General features: G+C 38.6%; 1 protein-coding gene across 1 annotated transcript in view; it reads right to left on the bottom strand.

The window, feature by feature from the left end:
- LOC102816844 (PRELI domain-containing protein 1, mitochondrial-like) overlaps positions 1–11654 on the bottom strand; it is a 56441-nt gene extending 44787 nt beyond the window's left edge. Inside the window, exon 1 of the mRNA XM_006875297.1 lies at positions 11440–11654. Within this exon, the coding sequence (XP_006875359.1) occupies positions 11440–11654 (215 nt within the window). The remainder of the gene's footprint in view (positions 1–11439) is intronic.
- Positions 11655–14126: the final 2472 nt, after the last annotated feature.

The raw sequence follows: 14126 nt of genomic DNA, 5'->3' as shown, positions 1-14126 counted from the left end.
ACAACAATCAGCTTATTAAGAGATTCCAATCTAAATCTGAGGCTTTCTGGCAGCTCAGTGGTTAAGCAATAGGCTGCAAACTGAAAGATTGCTTGTTTGAACTCACAAGTTTCTATGCAAGAAAAAGGTGTGGCAGATTGCATCTGTTAAATTTGTTGTTGTTAAGTGCCATCAAGTTGGTTCTTAGTGACCCTGCATAGGGTTTCTAAGGAGCCGCTGGTGAGTTTGCACTACCAAACTTGTGGTTCAAACAGAGCTTTTAAGTCCAGTGCGTTTCCCACAGTGCCATCAGAAACCCTAAAGAGTAGTTCTGCTCTGTCTTATAGGGTCACTATAAATTGGAATCAAATTTATAGCACTCAACATAAAACCCTAAACAAGTACAGCAGTGACTAGGGAAGACAATGTATCACTTACAGTGTGGCACACAGCTATGTAGATTTGCAAAATAAGGTATTACTCTTCAAAGTGCTTCTTTTCTCCCAGGTTTAAGTCTGATGTTTCCTATGCTGAGATGGTTATGTAGTTAAACAACATCAGAACAATTGTTAAAGTAGAGCATAAATTTGGGAAGAAAATGTTTTTTTGATCAAGGGAGGTGTTATATGGCCTCTTTGGGTGTTATGAGGGTCCTAGGTATCTAGAGCTGGAGGGTATTGTGTAAGGACACTGTTGTTGCTATTGTTAAATGCCACCAAATTGATAACGTCTCATAGTGATATTATGGACAACAGAATGAAATATTGCCTCACCCTACACCAACCTTACAAGTGTTTCTACATTTGAGCCCATTGCTGCTGCCATTGTACCAATCCATCTTGTTGGGGTCTTCTTCTGACCCTCCACCTTATCAAACATAATATTCTTCTACAAGGGACTGTTCCCTCCTGACAATATGCCCAATGTATGGAGATGACGTTTGACCATCCCAGATTCCAAGGATCATACTGGCTGTACTTCCAATACAGATTTTTTTGTTCTTTTGGCAATCCTTGGTACTTTTAATATTCTTTTCCAACACCATAACTCAAATGCATCAACTTTTCTATGATCTTTCTTATTTACTGTCCAATTTTTACATGCATATGAGATTAGTGAAAATACCATGACTTGGGTCAGGCACACTTTTGTCCTCAAACTTATATGTTTGATCTTTAACACTTTAAAGAGGTTTTATGCAGGAGATTTGCCTAGGGCAATATGTCATTTGATTTCTTCACTGCTGGTGCCATGAGTGGTGATGGTTGATCTGAGCAAAATCAAATCTTTGACAACTTCAATCTTTTCTCCATGTATATGGATGTTGTTTATTGGTCCAATGGTGAGGAGTTTTTGCCTATAATAAGATGCAAGCCATATGAAAGACTATGGTCTTTGATTTTCATCAGTAAGTATTTCAAGTCCTCTTCTTTTTCTACAAGCAAGTTTGTATCATCTGCATGTTGCAGGTTGTTAATGAAGTCTTCCTCCAATCTTGATGCCATGTTTTTCTTCATATAATCCAGCTTCTTGGATTATTTTCTCAACATACAGTGAAAGACTATATCCCTGGCACACAGCTTTCCTAATTTTAAACAATTCAGCATTCCCTTGTTCTGTTCGATCCTGGTATATGTACAGGTTCCTCTTGAGCATAATTAAGTGTTCTGGAGTACTCATTCTCTGAAATGTTGTCCCTAGCTTTTCATGATCCACAGAATTGAAAGCCTTTGCCTAGTCAATAAAGTAAATAAAGATATTTCTGGTATTCTCTGCTTTCTGCCAAGATCCATCTACTATAGAGTTTTCAATGCTGAGATCTCCCCATATTTCTCAGGGTAGATTTGAACTGCCAACCTTTAAGCCAGTAGGCAATGTTAGAAATATGTTTTACTATTTAATGATTAAATTAGTTTTTCAAGAGCTATCTTCCATTTGTAGAAACTTTAGGGAAATTAGGAAAACTACCAACTGAATATAAAAACGTAATCAGAAATTGCATTGAAAATATACCAGGTTGGGTAGGTCATAGACATGTGATGGATAGTTGCATGAAGAACCCCAAGGGAAACCATTATGCCACTCTATATTGCATTGCTGCTTCACATTTAGCCACATGATGCACATCATAGAGACAACCTAAAGTGCATGAATGATAAATTCTGAGCCATCTTTAGCAGCAAAAACACAAGTGCATACTGAATCTTGTAATTGTTGTGGTCAAGTGCTATTGAACCAGTTATGACTCATAGAGACCCTGTGTAGGGTTTCCTAGGAGTGGCTGGTGAGGTTGAACCATTGACCTTGCAGTTCAAAATGACCTTGCTGTCCAGCACATTATCCTGTAGTGACACACCAAGACCAAATTAATGCTCAACAGACTTGAACGTAATGATGTTGATATAATGAAATTATAACTAATTTCCAGGACTTGTTACAAATTTATGTCAAACAACGTATTTTGTGAGGTCTGCTAAATTCTTATCTAAGCAGTATTTTTGTTGTTGCTATGTACCGTGGAGTCGGCTCCAACTCATAGTTACCCTGCATAGGGTTTCTGAGGCTATAAATCTTTATGGGAGCAGAAAGCCTCATCTTTCTCCTGCAGAACAGCTGGTAGTTTCGAACTGCTGACTGTAAGATTAGCAGCCCTATTCATAACCACTATGCTACCAGCAGTATCATTACAATTTATTTATTTATTTTTTTAATTATCTAGGTAAAAGGTAAGATGAAAACTCTCGACATCAATCTTAAATATTTGTATTTTACCAAATCTTAAAATTATTTGTCCTAGTTGAAAAATGAAAGTCACAGAACAGTGGAATGCAGAAGCTCTATTCCTAATTCTATTATCCACTGATACTATTCATTTAGTTGTGCATTATTGCTTATCAGTATTATCACTTATCTGTTGTACTCTTAGACAAATACTGCTCCCCGCACAGATTTGTCTAGAGGCAGGGGCAGCTCTGGATTGGGAATCAGAAGACCTCAAATTTGCATCATTGCTTTTATTTATATTTTTAAATGCTTGATTGTGAATTATGTGATAGTTTACATGGGAGGACATCAGCTTCACATTGATCCCATCGTATATCGTTTCCTTGCCATGGTTACAATCCCTTCCATGCATCATCGATCAACCAAAGGGCATACCCTGCAAGCCTGCCCCCCTGTCATCTGCATACCACCCCTCTCTCCAGGTCCAAAGTCTCCAGCCACTCCATCTCCCCATGCCATTGTCTCTGCCTCCATCCCTGGCATCACTGCTTCTCTGGGTAGGGTTCATGTCTCTGCTTTTCTCCTTCGATGGTCCCAGGGACCTCCGTTCCTATACTGAAAGGTTAATCACTCCCCTTACTTTGCCCCAAAATGTTCACCTTTACATTTCCAGCCCTTACAATCAGTCCTGATAACAATTATTTGCTATTGTAACACAAGGGACCTATCTGCATCTCCCTTTGTCAGTCCTGACTAGGCAGAATGGATACCACTCAGTGGAGGTTCCACCTTACTGCATGCCCTCTGAATCTAGGTTCCCTCTTGAAAGCTTGTAAGCTAGTCACTTCTTGACTCTGTCGCCCACCCCCATTCTGGGTAGGCAATGCCCAAGTTGCCTATCCCTGTCCTCTCCATGTGTGGAGGAGGTGGGAATGATCCTCACTGTGAAGATTTGTTCACTCTTTTGAGCTATTGCTTCCATAGGTGTGTGTCACGTTCATCAAATTGTGTCAGATTATTCTTTATTCCCTCTTCTTTCTTCTTCTGTTTGAGCTCTGATCATCCAGCCATTGAAGCCAGGTTAAGTGGGCATTATCTGTAAGTGTGGGTGTACTTATGCATGTGCCCTCTCTTCTTATCAACTGGACGCTTCACTGTTCACTCTAGTCCTCTGTGGCCATGTCGCTAACTCTAGGTCCAAGAGTTCCCTGGACTTGGCACATTGCTGGCCAACCAGGTCTCCATCTGGGTTCACAGGCGTCTACTGAGCATTGTAAGGCTTAGTTTCTAGCTTTATTGCTGTTTTTCCCTCACTTCCCCTTGTCAGTGATGAAAGTGGTCACCAATCAGAGCATGCATTCCCACTGAGGCTTAGTCTTAGAAGGGGGTTTGCCTTGAGGGGGACCCATCCACTTGCCTTGATGTCTCCTGGGCGAGCCACTTGTTTGTTCTTGTAGTAATCAGTTGGCCTGCCTATATTGCTTTGTATTTTTCCTGTCAGTCTTTCTTTCAAGACATATATTCTGTTCTTCTGGCCACACCAGGCTGGTATGCTTGTGCTTTCAAGTGGACCTTTCCCCTCAGAAGATTCTGGATATTATTCAGGATTCCATCTATGGTCTTCCAGGAAGCCTTCTTCACTGGGCACTTTGTTATCCCCCTTTTAGATATCCCAATCAGTTATAGGCAGAAGATGGACTTACAAGCTTTCTATGGTGGTATTTCTGGCTATTTCTTTCTCTCCCCCTCCAGTGTCTATTTATAGCGATATGCAAGGGAAACCAAAATTCAGCAGACAGCCAAGTATCTTAACATTATTTCCCCCCTTTTCCCTATTCAAACCATGTTTCAATCTCTGTATTCCAGAGCCCTGATGTTCCAATGTTTTGCATGCATCATTATTTGCCTCTGTCCAACTTCAGTTTCACATTCATCCTATCATGTTTCATTTCATTGCAGTGATTAAAATCCCCTCTGTGCCTCATCAAATAACCAAAGGATACCCACACAGGCCCGCCCCTCCCCTGGCTGTCAGCAAACAGCTCCTCTCCCTCCCTGAGTCCCGTGTCCCCAGCCAGTCCATCTGTCCATGTCATCATAGTCCCACCACCATTTTGGGTCTGGGCTGTTTCCTGTCCCAGCCAAGGTATTCTAGTTAGGTATATGTTGTATCCGAGCCCACATGTTTTCTGCTGTGATGCTTCTGGCTGTTCCCCCTCCCTCAAGTGTCTATTTCACAATGGTAGGCAAAGGAGAACAAGATTCAAAGACGGCCAAGCATCCTAGCATTATTTCCCTCTTTTCCCCTTTGAAGCCATGCCTCAATCCCTGTATCCTGAAGCCATGTTATTCCAGGGTTGTGCATACCTCTTCATTTAGCTCTGTCTCATCTAGCCCATGTGAACCTGGAAGACCATTCTTCCATCCACCTTGATCTTCTTTTTCCCCTCCCCCTTCTTGAGTTTGCCAACCTCCCCTCACTGGCCGCTCCCAGGCTCTTCTGTGTCTATTACCTACCTGGTTCCCTTTCTTCCCCTCCCTCCCCAACTCTTTCTTCCCATAAGTACTGGTTATTAGCACTTATATTTTTAGGTTTTGTGTTTTGTTTTGTTTTCTTCCTCCCTTTTGGGTGGCTTCTTTTTCTTAGTCTTTTACAATAATGGTCTTATGCAATATTTCTCTTTTTGTGATTGACTAATTTCACTCAGCATAATGTCCTCGAGGTTCATCCATGTTATGCAATGGTTTGCAGCTTCCTTGTTGTTCTTCAAGGTAGCATAGTACTCCATTGTGTATATGTACCATAGTTTGTTTATCCATTCTTCAATTGATGGGCATTTTGGTTGTCTCCATTTTTTAGCTATTGTAAATAGTGTTGCTATGAACATTGGTGTACATATATCTACTCATGTTTTGACTTGTATTTCTTGTGTTTAGATACCAAGTAGAGGGATTGCTGGGTCATACAGTATTTCTATTTCCAACCTTCTGAGGAAGTGCCATATTGCTTTCCGAGAAGTTGGACCATTTTGCATTCTTACCAACAATGCAGGAGTGTCCTTGTCTCTTTGCATCTTCACCAGCATTTGTTGTCCTCTGCCTTTTGTATCTTTGCTGTTATTGCTGGTGTGAGATGATATCTCATTGTTGTTGTGATTTGCATCTGTCTGATGGCTAGTGATCATGAACATTTCTTCATATGTTTGTTGGCTGCCCAGATCTCCTCCTTGGTGAAGTATCTGTTTATGTCCTGTGCCCATTTTTTTAATTGGGTTATTTTTTCTTTTTCTTGTATAGGTGTTGTAGTGTCCTATATATTTTAGAAATAAGTCCCTTATCTGATGTGTCATTGCAAAAGATTTTTTCCCATTCTGTGGGTTCCCGTTTTACTCTTTTGGTGAAGTCTTTTAATGCACATAAGTTTTTAAGCTTTAGTATGTCCCACTTATCTATTTTGTCTATTTTTGTTTGTGTACTTTTCAAAATGTGTGGTAGTCTGTATATGCCCTGAATTAGCACCCTCACATTTGTCCCTATTTTTTCATTGATGACCTTGATAATTCTGGGATTCACATTTAGATCTTTAATCCATGCTGTTAGTTTTTGTATAGGGCATGAGACAAAAGTCTTGTTTCAGTCTTTTACATATTGCTTTCCAGTTCTGGTGGCACTATTTTTAAAGAGACTTTCTCTTCCCCATGCAAAGTGCCTAGGCACTTTGTCAAAAATCATTTAGCTGTATGTGGTTGGGTTAGTTTCTGGCTTCTTGATTCTGTTCCATTGATCAATATATCTTTCATTGTACCAGTACCAGGCTGTTTTGACCACTGTTGCCATGTGGTAAAGTTTGAAATTGGGGAGTGAGAGACCTCCAACCTTGATCTTCTTTTAAAGCAGTGCTTTGCTTATCTTGGGTCTCTTTCCTTTCCATATAAATTTAGTAATTGTCATTTCCATCTCTTTGAAGAATGTTGTTGGAATTTGGATTGGGATTGCATTGTATGTGTAAATTGCTTTGGGGAGTATTGACATGTTCATGATGTTGAGTCTTCCTATCCAGGAACATGGTATGTTCTTCCACTTCTGTAGGTCTCTTTTGGTTTCTTGTAGTTGTGTTTTATAATTTTCTTTGTATAACTCCTTTGTTACTTTTATTCCTAAATATTTACTCCTTTGTGCGGCTATTATAAATGGTATTGCTTTCCTAATGTCCTTTTCATTGCTATCGCTGTTGCTATAGAAAACTCCAACTGATTTTTGTAAGTTGATCGTATACCCTGCCACTTTACTGAATCTTTTGTTGAGGTCTAGTAGTTTTTTTACTGAGTCTTTGGGGGTTTTTATGTATAGGATCATATCATCTACAAATAAAGAGAGTTTTACTTCCTCTTTGCCAATTTGGATGCCCTTAATTTCTGTATCATGCCGTATAGCTCTGGCTTAAATTTCCAGCACAATAGTGAATAGGAGTGGTGATAGAGGTCATCCTTGTCTGGTTCCTGTTCACAGAGGTAAGGCTTTCAATTTCTCTCCGTTGAGAGTTATATAGGCTCTTGGTTTTGTAGATATGTTCTTATTATTTTGAGGAATTTCCCTTCAACTCCTACTTTGTCGAGTGATTTTATCAAGAATGGATGTTGGATTTTGTCAAATGCCTTTTCTGAATCAATCGATACGATCATGTGGCTCTTTTCTTTTTTCTTATTTATATGGTGGATTACGTTGATTGTTTTTCTAATGTTGAACTATCCTTGCATCCCTTTTATGAAAGTCATTGGTCATGACGTATAATTTTTTTGATGTGCTGTTGGATTCTGTTGGCTAGGATTTTGTTGAGAATTTTTGCGTCTATGTTCATGAGGGATATTGGTCTATAGTTTTCTTTTTTAGTGATGTCCTTTCCTGGTTTTGGTATGAGGGTTATGCTTGCTTCATAAAAATTGTATTATTATTTTGTTATGGGTTTATTCAAGTTTTCTACTTCATTCTCAGTAAGTTTAGGTAGGTTGTGTTTTTTTAGAAATATATCCATCTCATCTAAGTTTTGAATTTGTTGGAGTACAGCTCTTCATAGTATTCTGTTATTATCTTTTTTATTTTGTTTGGTTCTGTTGACTTCACCCATGTGGTTTCTACTGTGATTTATTTGTGTCCTCTCCCTCTTTTCTTTTGTTAGGTTTTCCAACGGTTTGTCTAATTTTATAAATCCTTTCAAAGAACCAGCTTCTTGTACTGTTGATTCCTTCTATAGTTTTTCAGTTTTCCATCTCATTTATTTCTGTTCTTATCTTTATTATTTCCTTTCTTTTGGTGACTGTAGTTTCCCTCTGCTGGTCTGCTTCTAATTGTTGAAGATGCTGTATTAATGTGTTGATTTTGGTTCTTTTTTCTTTTTGGATGTGCTCATTTATCACAATAAATTGTCTTTTTAGCACTGCTTTTACCATGTCCCAAATATTTTGGTATGTTGTGTTTTCATTCTCGTTTGTTTCTAGGAACTTTGTGAATTCACTAATTTCTTCTTTTACTCAATCACTTTTCAGCAGGGTGTTGTTCAGTTTACATGTATTTTACTTTATTTCCTTGGTCTTCTTATTATTGATTTCTAGTTTTATAGCATTGTGGTCTGAGAAGATGCTCTGTAGAATTTTGATGCTCATAAATTTATGGAGGCTTGCTTTGTGACCTAACACATGGTCAATTCTAGAATATGCTCCATGAGCAATAGAGAAGAATGTGTATTGTGCTGTTGTTGGATTGAATGCTCTGTATACATCTATGAGGTCAAGTTTGTTGATTGTGTTGTTTAGTTCCTCTGTAGCTTTGTCGAGTTTCTTTCTGGTTGTTCTATCCCTTTTCGAGAGTGGTGTGTTAAAATCTCCCACGATAATTGTAGATTTCTTTTTTTCTTTCTTCAATTCCAGTAAGGTTTGCTTCATGTATCTTGGTGCACTTTCATTGGGAGTGTATATATTTATTATGGTAAGTCGTCTTGTTCAGTTGACCCTCTGATCATAAGATAGTGTCCTTCTTTGTCTCTTATGCTGGTTTTTATCTTAAAGTTTACTTTGTTGGAGATTAGTATTACCACTCCTGCTTGTTTATTGTTGTAGTTAGCTTGGTAAAATTTTCCCATCCTTTAATTTTTAGTCTGTTTTTTTTCCTTCTTCTTCTTTGTGTGTAAGGTGTGTCTCTTGCAGGCAGCATATTAATGGTTCTTGTTTTCTTATCCATTCTGTCACTCACTGCCTCTTACTGGTGCATTCAATCCATTGGCATTCAATGTAATCATCGATAGGTATGAATTAATTGCTGCCATTATGTTACTTTTTTGGTGGTGTTGTTTGCTCTTTTGTTCTGCATTCCTTCTATTGTTGGGTTTGTGTTTTTTGTGCTATTTCTTGTCTGTTTCTTCTTAGTGTCAGTGTTCGCTTGTTCTGCTTGGGAATTTATTTTTATGATAAGTTGTGAAGTATTAATTTTCTTTGGGGTTACCTTGTAGTCTCCTAACTTTTTTCTGAATTTAAGAAAATCCATTGTATCCTGTAATTTATCTGGCATCCTCACCACCTGGGTCTCTGTTGCTACGTTTGTCCCTTCTTTGACATTGATATATTTTTGGTCTTTAGTTGACCTCCCAGCTCTTTTGAGTTTGTTGTTGTAGTCTTGTTCTCTTCTGGACTCTGCTATCTGTTGACTGAGTTCTAGGTGGTGTTGCCACGCCTGTCAACCTCTGTTTGTTGTCTGTTCTTGTTGGTTTTCAGTCCACAGAACTCCCTTCAGGATGTTTTTAAGTGCTGGGTTGGTTTTGATAAAATCTCTTAGATTCTGTTTATCCTGGAATGTTTTGATTGATAGTTTTGCTGGATAGACAATTCTTGGTTGGCATTTTTTTTTTCCTTGTAGGGGTTTGCATATGTCTCCCCATTGCCTTCTTGCCTGCATGGATTGTTCTGAATAGTCAGAGCTTAATCTAATTTACTTGCCTTTATAAGTAATTTGTAAAGATATCAGAATAATAAGATAGCATTTCTCTTCTCCCTGGCTGCTTTTAGTATTCTTTCCTTGTCTTTGATTTTGAAGAGTTTTGATTATTATATGTCTTGGAGACTTTATTTTGGGGTCTATCCTTGCTGGGGTACGTTTGGCTTCTTGAATGCTTATCTTCTCATCTTTTAAGATGTTAGGGAAATTTCTTCCAGAAGCTCTTCAACTATCTCTTCTGTGGACTTCTCAGATTCTTCCTGCTCTGGAATGCCAATAATTCTTACATTATTCCTCTTCATGTTATCCAGCATGAATATTAGACTTTCTTCAGATTTTTTATCCTTTTAGCTGCTTGCTCTTCTATCTTGGCAGTATTGAGAGATTTGTCTTCCAGCTCACTAGTTCTGGCTTCCATCTGCTCCTTTCCCCTTTCAGCGTATTGTCCATTTCTGATTTCTTATTATTGATCATCTAGACATCTTTTTGCAGGTTTTGAATTTATGTTGTATCAATTTTTTTTATTGCTCCTGTAGTACTTTCCGTACTTCTTGTTTGTTTTCCTTCACCCCTTTTCAGAGCATTTAAATTTGTTTCCATGTCATTCTTCTGAATTCCTTCTCAGGCAAATCTAGAAACTGCTCTTCCTCCTCTATAAAGCCTTTGTGCTGTCTCCAGCTCATTTGCATCAGCTACTTTCTTCTGTTTTTTGGACTTGTTTTGATAAGATTTGTTGCTTCTTATTCATCATGGTTATTATTTTTGTTATTATTATTATTATTATTTTAAGCTTAAGTGAATGCTTCAATGTTAATTGTTTCATTACTGGGTGTCTCCTGGTGAATATGATCAGGAGATAGGCTTACCTTATCACATTTAATATTTAGCGGGTGTTGTTGGGTCCTGTCTTAGTGGTGGAATATTATGGGGTATGCTTATAGCTTGGCTATATGGCCATGATTGCTGTCTCTTCTTAGAAAATGTAGGGAGAAAAAGCTCCGACCTCCAGGAAAGATGTGTGATCAAAATGACCAAAAGCAGAAGTAATATAAATGCATAGACAAAAATCACCACTTTGGAGCCGAAATGAAGCTGTGGTCGACTGTCCCGTGCTGCACTGTCAGTGTGTGTGCAATTAGAAGCCTCCAGCAAGGGGTGGGGTTGACCACTCTCAGGCCCCTCCTCCAGTCACTACCTTAGAGGTGTGCAGGTAGATATTGGGGAGTTAATGGGAGAAAGATCGACCACTATTTTTCTCTGAAGGTCAGTTAGTTATCTGTGTGTGCTCAGTGCAAATCTTGGGATGGTTGAGTCCTGTTATGCTGGGATTTTACAGATCGCTTTGAATTGGTGCTGTGCAGGGAGCTCGGGCAGTGCAGTGGCCAAGGATTGCAAGGGCAATAGCTGGAAATGCCAAGCTGCTACCAGGGAGAAAGGCAAGGTGCCCCGCCCCCGCTCAGCCCCACAGCCTTAGAACCCCCACACTGGTCACTTATGGTAGGAACCTATTCCAAGCTGCACTGACGGGAGGGGTTCAGCTGGGGAACTTCTGGATTCATGGGTCTGCGGGTGATGTCATAAATTGCCGCAAAGCTCCCGCTCTATATACAGTGGGAAAACTGTCCCGCCTGATGTCTGGGCTGAGAAATGAAGACGGGACACAGAGAAAGAGAGGGAGAAATGTGTAGTCTCCCGAGTCTCTTTTTTGTGCTGAAAGCACCGCTTTCTGAGCTAGGCTGGCTTTAGCCCCACCTTCTAAACTCTGCCAGGGCGGGATAGTTGTCGAGGGAGTCCAATCTCCAGATTCCTAAATTGCCTGTCTTTTCCTTAATATCTGATGTTTTTACTTGCAAGTGCAGGAAACTGACGTCCTGGATCTTATGATAGATATGGAGCTCTGGAGTTGGTCTATGAGCAACTTCCTTCATGAGATCCCCTTCCCTTTTCACTGGCTTGTAACACCACATGGTTTTTGAGCAGTTGTAGCTGCAACTGTAAGTCCACATCATTGCTTTTAATATTAACAGATATATTGCAAGCTTGGTTCCAGATGATCACAATAAAATGAATATTGCAATAAAGCAAGCCACAGGAATATTTGGCTTCCCAGTGTATATAAAAATTATGTTTACACTATACTATACTTTGTTAGGACTCCTGGTGTGGTGGTGTAGTATCAGCACTGGACTGTGAATCACAAGATGGGCAGTTCAAACCCACCAGCTGCTCCTCAGACACCCAATACAGCTTGCTGTGAATCAGAACCTACTTGGTGGCACTGAACAATAACAGCAACACTCTACTAAGTGTATAATAACATTATTGAAAAATATGAAATATGTGAGTTACCAAAATGTGACAGAGAGACACGAAGTGAGCACATGCTGTTGAAAACTAATGGTGCCTGTTGACATGCTTGACATAGGGTTGCCACAAACCTAAAATTTTTAAAACACACACAAAAAACAACAACAACAACAACAACAAAACCCCACCATGTCTCAGAAGATCAGATATTCAAACCCACCAGCAACTCCTTGGAAAACTTTTACAGGGACACTATGAATTGGAACTGACTTGATGGCACTTAACAATATCAACATCAACATTTTGAAAAAGTTTGAAATATTGTGAGTGACCAAAATGTAAAAATGTGACACAGGGGCTGTTGAAAAATAATGGTGCCTGTAGTAATGCTTGACACAGGTTTACCACAAACTGAAAAAACCATATCTCAGAAGAGCAATTAAGAAAAGTGCAATAAAACAAGATATACCTCTAGTCATGTCTTCTCTGAACTGTGAGACACCATCCATCACGAACGAAGACTAGTTAGTTTATACAATGATGCTTTCATATTATTGATATCTTTAGGTAGACTAATGTCTACGAAAAAAAAAAAAAAAAAGCAAATGTTAGTCTAAGGGGTTCATATTAAATGTCATGCAAATTAATTTCTGCAAGTTATTCTCTGGGTCAAGTTTGAGTTTGTGACTGACATCATTCTGACAAATTTATTCTATATCTAAACTTGGTTTAATAAACAACAACAACAACTTTATCATGCCCTTGACCTAGGAATTTAGTGTAAATATCAAGTGTTGGAAGACATACAATCAGTATTTCTCTATTATAAATTAGACCTTCATACTTTGACACTAAAATGTCAACAAATACAATGAAAGCAATAACTTTTAAACAACAACAATGACAACAACAACAACAAAAACCCCAGAAGTCCACAATGACATTTTAAAGCACAGTGAGTAGCTTTCTTGTAATGTAATTTAATAAGACATAGTTGAGCAGATGGAACACAGAAAGGCAAACTGTGTTCTAAGTTTATTTTCTAAGCAGTGGAGAACTAATCATTCTATTGGACATTGGAAAATCAGGACAGTAGTTTATTACAAAACATTACAAGTCAAGTGAATAATTTTAAATCATTAGGCCTCTTACAAAACTACTAATTTAGTTAATCAAGGTGATAGGGCTTTAGAAAGTAAATTATGCCTAAATGAGGTTTTGATGAGGCTCTAATCCTTTAAATGCTTCCCAGATTGTATCTACACTGATGACAATTACAATGGTAATTTCTTGGCTGTCGTGTGATACAATAATTTAATGCCAAAAAAAGGAAGGAATATAATTTTCAAGTTAAGATATGTATTGTTGTTGTCGTTAGGTGCCATTGAGTCGGTATTAACTCATAGCGACTTTATGCTCAGCAGAATGAAACACTGCCCTATCCTGGACCAACCTCACTACTGTTGCCACACTTGGGTCCATCAATGCTGCCACTTGGCCAACCCATCTCGTTTTGGGTCTATGTTGGGGAACATTGAAAATAGGAAAGGACCTGAAAACCTCTCCATGCATTTCCAAAGTCAGGCAACAAGCATAAATCTCTCTTTTCCCACCAACTTTAGGGAGAATAGGAATTGTCATTTTCTCTCTAGTTTTCACCACCAGGCATGAACAATCTCTCTCATTATATGAAGATAATTCAAAAAGTATTGCTACAAAATATTAGAATGAAGTATTTCCATCTCTCTAATGCTTTCCCAAAGAATTCTGTTGCCTTTGATCTATACAAGTCAAACAGCAGTTTTGGCAACCTAGAAGGATTCAACTCATGTTCCTTTTAAATGTTCTTTTAATTTTTTGGGGAAAAATAAGTCTGAAGGAGCAAGAACAGAGCTCTATGGTAGATGGGGTAAACATTCTCAATGCAGCCCTTGCTAATCTGGAAGAATAAGCATGCATGTTGTTGTACTGTGAAAAATATCATCAGTCAAAGAATATATATATGTATATATATGAAAACAAGTCCACGAGAACCAAAATATGACCTTGAATTTATCCCACCTGAATTTAGAGATCATCTGAAGAACAGATTTGATACATTAAACACTAAAGACCAAAGACCAGAAGAGTTG

This window comes from Chrysochloris asiatica, unplaced genomic scaffold, assembly GCF_000296735.1.
Source record: "Chrysochloris asiatica unplaced genomic scaffold, ChrAsi1.0 scaffold00318, whole genome shotgun sequence".
Classification (NCBI taxonomy): Eukaryota; Metazoa; Chordata; class Mammalia; order Afrosoricida; family Chrysochloridae; genus Chrysochloris; species Chrysochloris asiatica.
The sequence above is the reverse complement of the archived record's forward strand: the minus strand, read 5'-3'. Positions and strand labels throughout refer to the sequence as shown.